The sequence below is a fragment of the Hippichthys cyanospilos genome, chromosome 13 (assembly GCF_059441005.1).
Source record: "Hippichthys cyanospilos isolate Australia breed blue-spotted pipefish chromosome 13, RoL_Hcya_1.0, whole genome shotgun sequence".
Lineage (NCBI taxonomy): Eukaryota > Metazoa > Chordata > Actinopteri > Syngnathiformes > Syngnathidae > Hippichthys > Hippichthys cyanospilos.
The window spans coordinates 7,089,996-7,105,939 of NC_142381.1; the positions used below are offsets into that span (position 1 = coordinate 7,089,996).

Genomic DNA, 15,944 nt, shown 5'->3' on the forward strand with positions numbered 1-15,944 from the left:
ACTCCAAAGCATGATATTGCCGTCTAGTGGACATAATTGTTAATTGCACTCGTCCCCTATATATTAAACATGATGGGTTGAAACCCTTTGTTTTAACTTTACACTTAAATTACAGTGTTGTGTTTCAATTGCATTGTAACTATAGAACGACAGACATGGTGTACACTTAAAATGTAAGGACTAAAACAGTAAAGCGAATTAGTATGAGTGCAGACAAGTAGACCAGCGCCTGACGGAAGGACGGCCCAGTAAACAAGTAAAATGTCGCCCTCTAGTGGTGGCAGAAGGTTGTGCAAAAATACACCGATGGACTGACAATTTTGAATGGCTTGAGCAGATTTCGTATATGACGTGATCAAAAGATAATTCTAAATTCGTTTTTTTTTTTGCAGCCCCCAAACTGCTGGTGAAGGGTGTTTTTTAACGGTGGCCATGAGGATGATGCAAATAAACAAATTGAATTTGATTACTCATGCAATGGCCTTGTCTAGGATACCGTTTTTTGTCTGCATATGTAGAAAAAAAAGAAATTATTGTAGGTGTAGATCGTTCACACACTTTTATTATTGCTGCTCTTTTATGGCACAAACAATAGAAACAATAAAACATTGGATCTGTTTCTAAGTTGTAGCATGCAAGCTTTTTTTCCTTTTAAATTTGAAACATCACTGGACATCACAGATGTGCACACGCAAATTCTAAAGCTGCTTTGTACACTTTTAGATTAAAAAAAAAATCACTTCCATCGCACACTTAACAAGTCACAGATATGAGAAATTACAGCAATAATTAAAAAAAATTACAGCGATAAAAAAAAAACCAAAACAAAAAAACCCTTAGGTGTCACAAGTATCATGAAACGAAGACATCAGGGGGTGACCGTGAAATAATTTAAACATTTGACATACATTCTTCACGTGGTTGTATGTACACACGTGCATATACATGTGTTGTAGTGGTGAAGGGCTACACACACACACAAATATATATATATATATATATATATATATATATATATATATATATATATATATATATATATATATATATATATATATATATATAGTGCTTCATCTTTACAACACACCAACAGGGCTGCATTCTGAAGAACGCTGTGCAAAATAAGTTAGTTTTCTCTCTCTCTTCCCCCCTTTAAACACCTTGACGACACAAATACACCTTTGCCTACAAAACGCTGGCTTTTGCACGCTTTCCAAAACCTCCACACACGACCTGCCGGCAGGAAACCACCACCACCACCACCACTGCAAATAGAGGAGCTTAAAAAAAAAGAAGAAAAAAAGACACGAAATGATTTTGAACTTTGTATTAAAAGGACAAGTAAAAGGTCCCGAGGCATCAAGAGCGACAGCTCTTCGAGGCCCCGGTGACGTATGAGCTCTGTTTGGTTTGGGTCGGATGCTACTTGAGCAGCAGTGATTGGTCGAGGCTGCTGACGATCCAACAGTGAGAGTTGCTCAAGTTTTTTTTTTTTCCTTCGTGAAGATTGTGTGTGTGTGTGTGTGTCTATATGGACTTTGAGGAGTCCTGTTTGCTGATGAGCACTTCCAGAAGGCGGAGCTTAGCCTTGAGTCTCTTGTAGGCTCGGTACTCCTCCAACATGGGTTCGCGATCCTCCTTCTGCACGTTCCTAGCAACGTTGAAATACGCAAAGAAATCACTCATTAGCGTTGTTTTGAAGGGTTATTAGTAATGCGGTGGAGCAACATATTAATGTTGTGTTTTAATAAACATTGTTTCCTACGGGAACGAGTCCTGGACTTGCTAAGGAAAACTAAACAAGGCTTGAAACCCATGGCGTTAAGATCGCCATCAGAAAGACGTACGCATGTGAGTACGTATGAGTGCGACTCTCGCGGACCTGATCCTTTGCATTTGTGGATCCGGATATGCAAATTAAGATGACGTCACATCAAGCAACCAGCCAAAGTCAGAAGATCATACAATCAGAGCGAGTCAATTGCGCCGTGCATGCGAAAAGCAGAGAAAAAAATGGCCAGATTAAACACTAGCTGAACGCCAAACAGGAGCCAAATCAGGCTTCAATCTTAAGGATAATGCATGGAAATTTTTAGTAATGCTCAAATGTTTTGTGGGTCATTTATGGCTAATTTATTGGAAAATGGAGTCACTTTAGGAAGCCTCTGGAAAATTGAGTCATTTTAGGAAGCAGCTGGTGACCTCTGCTGGCCGAAACAAGCACTGCAGTTGATTTGGAAAAACCATTCCCTTTGAATGATGCACTCACAAACGCTGAAGTGGAATCCTATTACAAAATGAATATTAACTACAAATAAAGATTTGTATCTTATTTATTGTTGTGTTTAAGTGGTTTAATCTCTTAAAAAACATCGTGACGGGCCAATGTATAATTTATATTCATGATTTTCAAACAATTTATGAATGTTTTATTGCAATTACACTTCACATGAGAAAAAAAAGCCTTTACCTTGGGGTCATTTGCACCAACATTTGAGAAGCACTGAGTTAGTAATTGGTAAGTTAAACAAAAAAAAAAAATAGCACAGCCCTTTTCCAATTTTCTGTATGAGGCACTCAGAAGAATTTGAACACCACTGACATAACTAATAAAATGAATACTTTTGAGAGATACAAATTATATTCTACCACTGATAGATAATTTGATGACAGAAGATGGAATATGATCTACATTAAAAAAACAAAGTCTTAGACCTCAATTTGAAAGCACATCCATGGATTGAAAGGCTACCTGCCGTTCCGTTGATAGAATTCATCCTCAAATTCTCGGATGGTCTTCCTAAGTTTCTTCTTCTCTGCTCTGCCTTTCCACAGCTGTTCCAGCAGCTCTGGCCTAAAAGGGATACAGACAGGAAGTGAGGTCACCATCTTGTCTCCCGTCTCCTTTGCGCATACGCGTTCTCACATGGACGAAGCGTTGGAGCTCGACAGCCTCAGGTCGAGCGCCATCTTCCCGGAGCCTTCGGCCATCTTGGTCCTCATGGAGCCCCCGGCGCTGGTGCTGGTCTCCATGGCCATGATGACCTCTGAACTCTGCATCTCACCTCCGCTGCTCTCTCCTTCCTCCTCCTCCTCTTCATCTTCTTCGTCCTCTTCATTGTAGTCTTCCTCCTCCTTTTTGTCTTCCTCCTTGTCGTGTTTTTCTCCTGCCGCTCGCTCCTCCTCCTCCGCTTCCTCCTTGATCTCCTCCCAGAAGTGAGCCGTCTCTCCCTCTATGATTGGCTGAAGGGTTTGGCTCCGCCTCTTGGTGGAGGGAGACACCTTGTGGGGGGACACAACGTGCCAACATGAGATTGTCGCTAATGCTAGTGGGGTCTGAAAGGGAGCATTGATTTGCTTAATCGTTTTTGTTGTTTTTGTTTAGACGATTACGAAAACCATAAATCGGTCCTTTGACTACATCTTGAAAGTGTCATGTTGCACAGCTTCAAAAAATGCAGGCATACTCACAGTAACAGGCGTGATGGTCACCCTGTTGAGCATCTGTTTGATGAGACGGTAACGTTCATAGAGAGGCTTGACCACCAGACGTTCCTCGTGCGTCACCTGGCACCACACGCCAAGAGGACACACTTTAGAGCGAGCGGCAGACGACTCGACCAGCAAGCGTGTATGTGAACTGACCGGTCGCCCGTGCAGGCCCTCGTAGTGCAGCAAGTTCTTTTGGAGGACGGTTTTCTCGCTGGACAGTTGTTCCTTTGTCATCTTCTGCGGCGGGCACAAAACCGCGGCGTCAAGTCATCATGCGCGACATGCGACCTCAATTGCAAATTGGAAGCGCTTGAAGCATAATCGCGCAAAATGTTTTGTCACCGTGGAGAAGTTGTTGTCTCGTCTCGAAGAACTGTTAGCTAATTTGGCTAATTCAAGCCCTACTCACAGCCTAATGCTAAAGACTTAAGGTAACAAATGTTACCAAGACCCTTTCCCCTGGAGGACCAATCCTGTTCGACACTGCAATCTCCATTCCCCCTCCCACCAAGTGGTCCCAAGGACTGATGGACAAGTATTGTCCTCATGACAATATGCTTGGCGTACCAGCTAAGGACAGATACACAGAAACCACATAAACACAAGCCGATCTCAAATCCCCTGTCCCACTTGGATCTGCACCCATTGTTCATTCACGTGACACTAGCCCATCACAAAGAGGAATCCTAAATGAGTGGCTCACCTTGATGTCGTCAGGCCAGCCGTCCTCGGGCCGCTTGCTGCTCACGCGTCTCTGGATGAGCTCCACCGTCTCCTCGCGGCTGGGGTGCGGCGCCGCCGCCTGCTCCAACGTGGAGCCGAAACTCTTGGGCAGCGTGTTGCTGCGAGGGCGAGTCTGAGGGCCCAGCTCGCTCTCGGCACGGTGTTTAGCGTCTGCGCCCACGACAGAGAAGAAGGACGAGACCGTGTGGGAGGAGGGAAACGACGACAAAGGCGGTCTTGACGTCTACCGCGCATGGACGACATCATGTCAATGTTAACATGTAAGACACGCATGCAACACACGACGTTGACACGCACACACAGAGAACTCAGTAACTCACTTCTAGTTGGTGGGGCCAAACTGGTATGAAACCCTGACCCAGACTCAAATCCCCATCTTGAGATTATAAATCATGTTTCAAAGTCATTTGTAACTCTAAGCCATGCTTGAAACCAAAACCCAGGCTACAAACTATAGCTTTCAACCCTAAAAATGTCCCAAAACCCAACCTAGAGGCTTTGAACCCCACACTTTGGCTTCAAACTTCAACCTTTACAACCCAACCGGAAACACAACTTTAATACAGACCCGGTCTTAAAAATCCTAAGCTATCCACTCGAAATCCTAAAACAAGCTTGACTGGCTAATCTAACTTTGCAACTAGGGCTGTCGCTATCGAATCGATTAGCCTATTGCTTTTTCCATTGAATAATCTAATTAGCATCCGCCATACCACTCCCCTTTTTAAAAAAAATATTTATTGTTGAACATTTGTTGAAGTCAGTGGCTATAACTACTTATTTAACCAATAATAGGATTTTTTTTAACAACAAAATTTGCCTATGCTTACTAGTTGGCAATCCCAATTAATGTTAAAAGATTGTTATTTATTCATTCAATTGTACTAAACGCAGTACACGTTTCTTAATATACCAAATGTTCTATATTTTGTTTAAATAAAAAGAGCTGTAATTTCAATATTGTGCTATTTTTGCTCATGGTTATCACACAATCAGAATCCAATACTAAGCCTCCTTGAAAAAACACTTTCGAATAATAAACCAGACTGGAAAACCCAAAAAGACATGATACCAGAAAATACGGACAAATCTGTGCAGGACTGATGAATCACATCATTGCTGAGGTAAAAACAACTGTAACCACACACGAATGACAACATACGACACACATCAAGTCACATGCGCGCGCACAAACACACACACGGAGCACATGTCCACATGAAGGAAGCGGGCGGGATGCTCTCACAATGCCACCTGACAGTGGACGCGTCTACTTACAGTACAGGCACGCTGCTACTTACTGAGGTGACACGGACCCGAGTAGGGGGCGAGTGCGCAATGGGAGGGGGGCGTGGGGGCGGGCGGCGCGGGGTGGCGCCTGTGTGAGTGGAGCACAGCCTGCTGCCTCAACGTGCTCCTGGGAAAAAGGTGTTGCTGGCGTCCTGGGTCGGTCGGGGGTGAGAGAGGGAGGAAAGCGGGAGAGCGGGTTCTCGGGTTATTCACAAGGCAAATTCGGCCGCCTCCGCGGGGGGAGGGAGCGTTGGCCTCGCCGAGGGCGAGATTGGGCGCCACACGTCCGGTGCGAGGACGTCCATGGTACAAGTTCATGTTTGCAATTTCACAGATGGGGTTCACAGACGTCCCACTGATGGGTGGATGTGTGAGAGCCACTGGTTAGTGCTGCATTCATGCGGCGTGTCTGCATGTGTGCTTGTGCGTGCGTTTGTGTGCGTGGCCATGCCACAACTCACTCGTAGCTCATACGACACACACACACAAGTACATGTGAAGCGGGCCTACCTTTTATCTGCCGGCGGATCTTGGTGAGGTCCGTCATCCACTTGAGGACTTTGGTGTTAGCTGCCTTGTCACCATGAGAGGGCTGCAAACACAATGGAACAGAGTGCTTGTTTTTTCACGTTACGCTTAATGCATCGTTAGTTACATTGTAACAGAGGATAGCCAAATATCAAATAAATGTATCGAAATGAACCCGATCTCTGTTCTGATCATGTGTATATTCCTCAACTGGAATAAAACCTTTAACCAAGACTCAAAATGATCGAAATGTGCATGTTGTACCTGATTAAAACACATTTTTCGCTTGGCTGGACGTGTCGCAACACGCTTACGTCACCGACGCACGACACAAGCTCGGTGCTACTTACAGCACAGCCAGCTAGCAAACAAGCGTCGCTGGCAGCTACTAGTGTGTTAGTCAGTAATCATCACACCGACTACTACATTTCTCTCATCCACTTGATGAAAGACCAAAAGAATTTCACTGTAAAATATGCAAACAAGTGCAATGGTGAATATGCAGGGGGTTTAGCATAAGGCTTTCCAGCATTCCAGCTGCACCCTATGTTACCTCATATGTCTTACATTTTGGGTGCTACTTGCTGATTGCATTTCTTCTTGTACCTTGTAGTTCTTCTCCTTCTCAAATTGCTCCTCAAACTGCTTTATCTTCTTCTTGAGGTGTTGAAGCTTCTTGTTGAGCTGGTGTGTCACTGAGTCACTTCCTCTCAGCGCCTCCTTTGAGCCAAACGACGCTCTCCTCGGCCTGAAGAAAACGCGTTCGGCTCAAGAAAAAGCTCAGAGCAAAACTGCTAGTACATTCAATTATCTGCACCTTATGGGTGGATCAGTTTAACAAGTGATATGGTTTGGGTACGCCTAGTTTTTTCTTTTACTCTGTATTTTTTCTACCTGTGCGCTTTGGTGGGCGAGGTGGCGTCGTTGTCCTGCAGCAGGAAGCGCTGTGTGCCGTGTGCGCCGAAGTCCAAGAAGCGGCGGGCCAGGACGTGCGGGTGCGAGCGGGAGGACGAGGGCGAGGCGTCCTCTCGCCCACCCTCGCCGCCGCCCTCATCCTCTTCCAGGGGCAACAGCGGGAGGGGAACCATGCGGCCCGCTAGGGGGGACAGCTGGGCCTCGCCACTTTCACTGTCATCCTGCCACGATTTGAAGGCCGGAACCGGATCTGTGAGAGGACACGAGCGGAGCAAAATCTTACACATTGTTGGCGTGAAGACAGCTGGGGAGAGTTTGAAGTGTTAGAGGGCACGCAGAAGAAAATCTCCCATTGGTAGAAGAAAAAAGAAAAGCCAGGAACGCCAAAGTCCCATCGAGGCCCTTTCGCTACGTTCCCGGGAGGAAAACGGGACGGGCGGGGGAGGGGTTAAGTCGCGTTGGGCGGGTGAGAGGTGGGGTCTCACTCTGTACAACCACTTACCTTGGCCTTCTTTCTGCAGGTGCATACATGAGAAGTCTATGGGAGGGAGGTGGAGATGATGATGATTATGATGAGTTGCTGTTTGGATGGAAGGAAGAGGAGAGGAAGAGGAGGAGAAGACGAACGGTGAGCTCCATCGGTCGGAAACATTCCGTCAATGCAAAAGCACGATCCACTGTTAACGCTATAAGCGCGGCAGTGGAAAAGCATTTAACTTTAACTGGCCTGCCAGTCACTATATGTCACTAGCATAGGTAGCTTTAAAAAAATGGAAAACTATATTTTGTGGGTCTTCACAAAAAAATTATAGTCAAATTGGACACGAGGGTTGCGGCTAGTGCAAACGGCTGGAGTTCAGGAAAATGCATAAATATTTTTTAATGAAATCGATTACTGCTTCAACCGAACAGTAAAAAAAAAAAAAATGACTACAAAAGGGTTAAACAGATAATTCAATAGTATTTCTGCCACAATGGTATGTTGAAATTGTGTGGCTCTTGGTGATGATCACATGGGGGCAGTATAATACACGCACATGTAATCTGTACGAGCTTTGAATTTTCAAATTAATACATTTCATTATTTTAGTTCACAAAACCCAAACTGATGTCTTGTGTCACGGGCCACACCACAAAAATATGTTTGGGTATTTCCTGCCCAAATAATGGGTTCTAAAAGGCTCTTTGTAAGCTGAATTCCAGACATAAAATGGAAGTCTAGACATAACATTTTATTTAAAAAAAAAAGTGAAATAAAATTTTAATAAATGATTTAGAGCACACGAACTGCATACCATTCAGTAGGGGTGGGACTCTTTGAGTGTCAAACAATTCGATTTGGAGTCTCTAAAATTGATTTTTGATTGATATGGATTATCAGTTTGATTCAATTAAAAATTTATCATACTGCTTCAGTCTGATTTGCAAGATAGAATGACATAGGTTTGTCTTCACATAAGTATCTTTTTTTTTGATTTTTGATTTTTTTGATTTGTTAGGAACAAGGCTTTCCCACAAAAAAGCAGGTGGACAGCTGTTGCTCTTTGATGCTAGTTACAAAATACCGTATATAACTTTTATTGTATAAAAAAAAATATGAACAAGAATTTTAAAAAATGTAGAACAAGATGCATTGTGATTTCACAGTAAATTACAGTGCCAAAATATGTGAAAAATATTCATATTTCTCAGTACATTGAAGTGACAAGTTGTGAAAATAAATGTTTTAAAGCTATATTGCGAGTTTGGGCAAAGCATGAAACGTGTGCCCGTTTGTTAAACCCTGAGCATATCGGGAGCATTATCAGACACTATGGTACACTATAGACAGTATTTGGCTTGACTTTCCAGAGCGGGATGCATGGCGACATCATGGCACAGTGCGCCCAGGACGTAGTAAGGAAGCTGACAGGAAGCGGGCGGATGTCTTTATTAACAATAATATTGATAATGATTTAAATCGTCATTTAGAATCCAAATTCTTGTGTGAATGGATTTTTTGGCACACCCCTACTGCTCAGGTGAGGTGGAAGGCATAGTTGTCATCTCCTACCATGACCATTATCATTGTTTGCAGTGCTGCAATCACCATTATAGATTATCAGTCATGCAAAATAAAGTGTACTTGCATGAAAACAAATAAATTATCCAAAGAACTATACTGTACGCCCTGAGACGCTCAGACAAAAGTACAAGAACAAACTGGGCGCAGAAAGGAGAGAGTCGCAAAGATAGAGAGAGAGATGAGACGCATTTATGGAGCAGTGCTGCTCGGGACGGCTGAGGCAGAATGGAGAACTACACTTATGTAATTTAAGATGTGGCTAGTCCTCAAAACTTTGAAATTGTAAATGCAATATGACATTTTGGGACATTTCTGGGTAGCTGTAAAAACGTGTTTGTATCTAGAATGCATAAGTCAAGCGTCGAGGACTAATTCGACATAAAAATGGTCGCAACTGCTCAGGAAATTGGAGTAAAATTTGTGGTTTTTAAGCAGACAAAATAAATAAAGACAAAAATATTACATGCCGTTGAGTATTGTAATAATGTCTGGCTACAAGTATTACTCCTCTATTTCAGCCTAAGTATCTGTAGCTCAGTGTCTGCGGCCCGGTGTCGCACCCAAAATAATGAACTTGTCACGGCCTGTAAGAGTTGGACCTAGTGAAGGCAAAACTAAGCAGTTGTTTGAAATACAGCCTCATTTTTTTCAAAGACTTATATTCTTCAATGAGATATTTGATATTTTTGTCACGTACCATCCCATTGGTGGTCAGGGAAAAGCTGGATTTGCGGGGTGTGGCCATTGCTCGACATTTGGCTGGTGTTGGCATTCTGGTCGCATGAAGAAGAGTCCTACAAGAGAAGATGTGCTTTACTTGACATTTTATGCTATGTTAAATCTCTAACTGATTGTATTACACATGTTACGGACTGTATTTGTGGAATGACATTATGCAGGCAACAATTTGTGTGTTACGTGTATCATACTGGAATATATTTGTAGTAGCACACATGACAACTCTGCTGTGTTGTGGTCACATGTTTGTTCACAAGAGAGAGTATGTTATGCATGCGACATGCGGTGCTACGTTTTACACTATATAATGTTACATGAATGAGTTTAACTTACACAATTCGTTGTGTCAGCAGGCTGATTGTCCTCCCTGAGAGTGCACAAAAAATAAGATCAAACCAAATTAACTCAGTAGCTTAGAAGTACATTGAGTGTCAATATAAAACAACATGAGATTATACATATATAAAATAAATGATTAAAACCACTAAACTGAGAAAAATAAGAGAATGCCGAGCTGCATGTGACAATTTAGCCCCAGTCTTTTGCACTGCTTGATCTCTCCATTGTGTTCCTTTCTTATCATACGTGCTTCCTTGTGCGAAGGACTCCTTCTCAGTAAGATGCATTTTGGAGGCAGTTTGTTGCTTGACGCGGTTTGTTCACTTCACAAATTTGACATTTTACAGTACATAATGCGGTCGGGTGCCTTTTATCGCAAATGGCTTTGAACAAACCTTGCAGCGGTACTTGCTCCACATTAGTCGCAGAACACCCAAAACACTTCCAAAATACTGAAGATAGAAAGGTTCACTTTCTTTAGCCATAGCCATGTTGCATCAGTCTTCTGTTTGGCGCAAGTGTGAAGAAAACAAGAGGAAGTCAAAAGCTACGGAAGCTTGTGAGAGTGCAAAGCACCTCGGCAATTGGGAGGGTTTGATTTTATTATTTTTAAAATAGTCTGTAACAAGCAAATCAAATTAATACGGGGGGAGGGGGAATTGATAAATCAACCAAGCCTATGTCCAAGTGATCACAGCAGCCATGACGCCTCATCACGAGTGAGTCACACCATCTGACGTGTTGATTTTAAATGCATTTTTGTCATGAGCCAAATCAATTGGCATGTAAGCTAAACCCCGCAGATGGAAAGGAAACGTGTATTGACGACATAAGTGGCTTTTTGTTCAGTTTACTTCCTAAGGCTGCTTATCCGTGGCTAAGCAATTTGTAAACGTGGATGATGTTAACCATGAGAAGAAGCGTTCAGTGCTTTCAGCATTAAAGATGCAAAGCAGAAATGGATCTCCTACCTGGCGGCGTCAATGTTGTTCTCATCATCTCGGACGGTGTCCAGCTCCATTCCTAAACCCTCCTCTGGGGGACCCAGTGCATCCTGGATGGAACAAGTAGCAGAAGCCATTAACAGTTTGTTTTCGAATAAAGATAAAGTCGTCAAAGGCTACTTCTATTCTCACCTGCGTGTCTTCCTGGTCTGCTTTCTGCAGGCGCTCTCCATGGCAACCGGCAGGCTGCGCTTTATCACTGAAAGGAGGCCAAGAGGGTAAAAAAAAATGTGCGTCACACAAAGTTTGGTGTCTCAAGTCGTGTTCGATCGCTCACCCTTGCTGGTTGTCAAAGTTGCTAAGGTCTTGGTCAATTGAGGACTTGAGATCAAAGAAACGTTGCTCCACCGCTGCTCTGATGGTTCGTTCGATGATTCTGGAGAAACAATAAATGGCAAATCAGTTGATTTGTTTTTGTCAATTTGTTGCGGAATGTGGGCTGCCATGCATTCTTAGCTACATATCTGTTGCATTTTTAGCGTTAGAAGAGTTTGGAAGAATTTGTGCCATTACAAGTAACATTTGGTGTGTTACATTGACATGTGCTGCGACACTCATTTTGTATGTTGTAGTTCAGGTATTATGAATGGTTGGTGTTATATAACGTGCACTTGCTAATAACATTGCGTGTTAAGCATTACAGGTATGAAAAAGATCATTACAGTACACGCCAATGTCTTACAGGTTTTTAATTAAACATATGCACTACAACTTGTGTTACACTAGGTGTTAAGATTGCATTTGTTCCCTTAAACATTTTTTGTTAAAGTTACATTAATTGGCTTGGGTCTGCCTACATATCAACTTCTGTGTTTGTTTGCACTTTCAAATACATAGTCGAAGTTCCTTTTAAGACAGCACATATTCAATGTTTTGACCAAGTTACAAGTCTGAAAAATGTCTTCAGTGTCATTTTGCTAAAGGGGAAATAGAATTTTAGGGAACGTGATGAACTTCTCCTCTTATGCCGGCCCGTTTGATGTTAAAGAAGGAGCCAAGCCAGACCGTAAAAGGGTACAATGTTCGTCCCACCACATATCTTTTTGAGACACTTGATCCTTAAGACCTACTGAGATTTTGGTGTGCTTTCTTTAACATCCACCTTGTTAATTTTAGCTCTGAGGCCCGGCAGAAGCTGAGCACACTTGATGGGGACATAGTGTTAAAACATTATTTACGCAGCTTTCTGCAAAGAACCAAATGCCTGTATTTGAAAAGACTGACATAATGAAGATTGGGCTTCCCCACGCAATGCGCAGACAAGTCATGTGAGTGCTTCATTATTTGTTCACTATTTTAGTTTCTGATCCAAAACCTTTATTGCTGTTTTTACATCTCTTTAACACAAGTTCTTAGCATCTTTGACAATGCTCTTCTGTGTCACACATGTAAATATATGCATATGTATATATGTGTATATGTTTATACAGTAATCCCTGTTTTTTCGTGGTTAATGGGAACGGAAACCCCCCTCGCGAACAGGGAAAGACCGTGAAGTGGAATTTCGGGGGGGGGGGTCAAGTGAATCATTTTAATTCTATAGAGAGCCTAATTTTGCCACAAAGAGGGAATTGCTAAACAACAATGTTAAACAATAAACAAAGAAAAAGAGAAAACATTAAAACATGCTGTGTCACTGGTATTGGCAGCTGTTCCTGTAAATCAGTGTAGAATCACAATGAGACTCACTTTTGGTAAATCACAAACGAGAAACACCTCAGATAAACTGTCTGTGCACAGATCAATATTTTAAAAAGTCACCTGTTATCCCTTGTTCCTTTGTTGAAATAAAAAATACAAAGAAACTGCTTGAGGACATTAGAAGAGGGATAATTTGCATAACACAAGGCCTCGAACAGTTATAAGACCGACACCAAAGCCCTTGGTATACCTATATCAACTGTGAGCAATGGTATCAAGAACTCTGACCAACATGAAATAGTCTATAACCTTCCTGGACATGAGCGAAAGATGAAATTGATGACGCAAATCTTCCTAGGTTGGTTCAAACAGTGAAAACAATACCACGTCTAATAACTAAGATTTGAAGGCACAGGTTCATTTATTCATTTAAGATATTGTAGATATAGAAAAAATGAAGGGGTGCCGGGACTACAAAGCACACAACAAACATGACAAAAAACAGGAGGGAAACACGGATGAAAAATACAACAAAGCTCCACATAACCCTGGGTTCTAATACACCAAAGCTATGTACTGCTGTGTACCTTGATTAGACTTTGTGTGTGTACGTGTATGTGTGCGAGCGCATACTCACTCTGCAGAGTCAGCAGGCAGCATGGGCACAGGGGAGAGATGGGCGCTGCAGAAAGAAGAACAAGAAGACACTCTTAGAACATCCTGTTCTCCTGGACTACCATCACAGACATGAAACGACCTTGGCGAGTATGTGCGTGCAAGTCAGTCAAAACAGGAAACAGAGTAAGGACGGCTACAAGGATGCTCACAAAGGGTGAGAAGGCATATACAAAGTCAGTGGCGCCACTCTAGGGAGACACATTCTTATTTAGGCTACTGTATTTCTAATACGATATGAGGTTGTGTGATGTTTGCTACAGAGGTCACATTTGCGCAGTTGTTCTTTCTACACAGCTGAGACATAGCTGTGGATGCTCACAAAAGCCCACCAGGGCACATTCCAGGGCAGTACATTTACGTAACGCCACAAGGTCAGAGATGTTATATAGCAGTGCATGAGTTCAAGTACACACTCAAGTGTATTTGTGAGTGTGAGGTTGAGAAAGAAATGAAGGCGCGAATGACTTTTTTTTTTGGTTGGTTTTCCAATGCCAATAGAGACACATGCGACATGAAGCACGTTCAGATAATAAAAAGTGAGATATTTTGTTATTAGATCAAGCTGGACAAAACAATTGGTAAAATAAAACAACTGAAAATAGTACAAAAGACAAAGATATGTTAGTCTAGGATTGGGGGGGGGGTTGGAAAAAAAAAAGATAAAATATCAGATGATAAACAGAAAATACAAATTATTAGCCAAAGATTTATCTAGAAAATATCAGGGGACCCAGGGATGCTTCTATTTTTTACATAACAAATGTTACTAAAAAATAGATATATTATAAAACACTGCACCGATATTGTATTTAACAGACACACAAACGCAAAATTGGCTAAAAGTTACTTATGAATATGCAGAGGCATGATGCCACGAACAGACGACTGATGGCGTCCTGTGTTCGTTTTATTGAATAAGCACAAGCACCAATCTCCACATGCTGAGAAGTATTTGTTGTAGATTCAAAAACAAAACAACAGCTTGAGGTGTCAAATATGTACTGATTTTACATACAGTACGAGAGTGTCGTATGCGTTAGCAATGAATTGGTGAGCAGTCCGCAAGACCCTGAAGGTGCTGCTGTCAGCAAGTTAAGCAATTATGACCAGGACACATGCAAACACGTCATAAACTGATCCACTAGCTGCATGTGAGGTGTTGACGACTCAAGACGGGGAAGGCATTTTAACTTAGAAATTGGGCAGATGGACCACACCAAAGAAAAGCATTTAAAAAGAAAAGTGGATGTAAAAATAATTAGGAATTTGTGCTCATTTTACAATAATTATACAGTGACACATTACTATTATTTATTAAAATCAAGGAACTCAAATTACTCAGGGGTTCATGTCACCCCTACAAGGCAAAAGACAAATTTAAATGTATACTGCATATTTTACAAAATGGCTTCTTACAAATAAACAGAGAACACACTGAAAGACTATAATGATATAAATTGTGTTAACTCATTTTAGACTTGATTTAATTAACACATTTCCCTATATGAATTGTTAAACCTATGGTAAACTTTTTTTTTTTTTTACATTAAAAAAAAGACATTTAATGGGGAAACTATACATGAAGCCGCTCCTATTATTATAAAATTGTATTTTTTAATGAATTATTGAATAAATAAAACTTCTTAAATGTGTATAAAATGTATTCAGTCAATACATTTACATTCTTATTTTACAATAAATCCTTCATTTCAAAAATGAATGCACACATTTCAAAGAGGCGAATAGCAACTAAAAAGCAATAAAAGAATGCACCAAATAGGAAAGAACATGTAAATCTTTAACGTGCTGGAGACGAGAACGGAACGGGCCTGGGCAAGTATAAAAAAAGAATCCACTTTGCATTCACGGTTTATAATTAATAACTGCCTAATGCCACATTCATTCATTCCTGAATTATGCACCTGTCGTGTTTACCTCTGCAGCAGCATGTCACAGGACATCCTCATGGTTGCTGTTAACGTTTTGCACGCAGAGCTTCTTTAAAAACAAACAAAAAAAAAACCCGAGCGGACTATTACATCAATACGCTTCTCTGTCAAACCTCCTGAAGGTTGAACAACATCCAGCTGCTGTTTTCAGAGCAGCACCCAGGCGCATCCTACATCCAGCCGCGACGGTGGCGCTGCTCAAGTAAAGTCCTGATGTAACCAGGCAACACCACCAGCGGGCTAAGTGGGAGGAACTGAGGAAATTGAGGAGGGACCTCCAGTTGTGTGAGCCAATCAGAAGAGAGGGCTAACAGTCGCGGGGCAGGGGTAGAGTTTTGGGGTTCACTGGGTGAGAGTTGTTCCCGCTTGATCACAAGCACTCAGAAGTGCAGTGAATGATTGACAGGCGCAATGAATCAGCGATCAGCAAAGCACGGACAAAAACAAATAAGCATCATACATCCCTTAAACAGGGATTCAAAAAAAAATAAATTGTTGGGACTGCGGCCCATTCAAATATTTACAATGCGTTGGTTTAACTGAAGGGATTGATAAATAAAT

General features: G+C 42.0%; 1 protein-coding gene across 4 annotated transcripts in view; it reads right to left on the reverse strand.

The window, feature by feature from the left end:
• Positions 1-542: 542 nt before the first annotated feature.
• fam13b (family with sequence similarity 13 member B) overlaps positions 543-15,944 on the reverse strand; it is a 37,413-nt gene continuing 22,011 nt past the window's right edge. Inside the window, exons 8-24 of one of the 4 annotated variants that reach the window (XM_088430916.1) lie at positions 13,394-13,438; positions 11,393-11,491; positions 11,248-11,314; positions 11,083-11,165; positions 10,106-10,139; positions 9,732-9,828; positions 7,472-7,549; positions 6,949-7,219; positions 6,661-6,802; positions 6,037-6,118; positions 5,538-5,678; positions 4,196-4,386; positions 3,646-3,726; positions 3,472-3,567; positions 2,927-3,282; positions 2,753-2,854; positions 543-1,651 (exon numbers count right to left, since the gene is read on the reverse strand). In XM_088430916.1, the coding sequence (XP_088287042.1) occupies positions 1,528-1,651; positions 2,753-2,854; positions 2,927-3,282; positions 3,472-3,567; positions 3,646-3,726; positions 4,196-4,386; positions 5,538-5,678; positions 6,037-6,118; positions 6,661-6,802; positions 6,949-7,219; positions 7,472-7,549; positions 9,732-9,828; positions 10,106-10,139; positions 11,083-11,165; positions 11,248-11,314; positions 11,393-11,491; positions 13,394-13,438 (2,089 nt within the window). In that variant the 3' untranslated portion in view covers positions 543-1,527. Of the gene's footprint in view, positions 1,652-2,752; positions 2,855-2,926; positions 3,283-3,471; positions 3,568-3,645; positions 3,730-4,195; positions 4,387-5,537; positions 5,679-6,036; positions 6,119-6,660; positions 6,803-6,948; positions 7,220-7,471; positions 7,550-9,731; positions 9,829-10,105; positions 10,140-11,082; positions 11,166-11,247; positions 11,315-11,392; positions 11,492-13,393; positions 13,439-15,944 lie in introns of all 4 variants that reach the window. The other 3 variants (XM_088430915.1, XM_088430917.1, XM_088430918.1) reach the window with 3 other exon arrangements.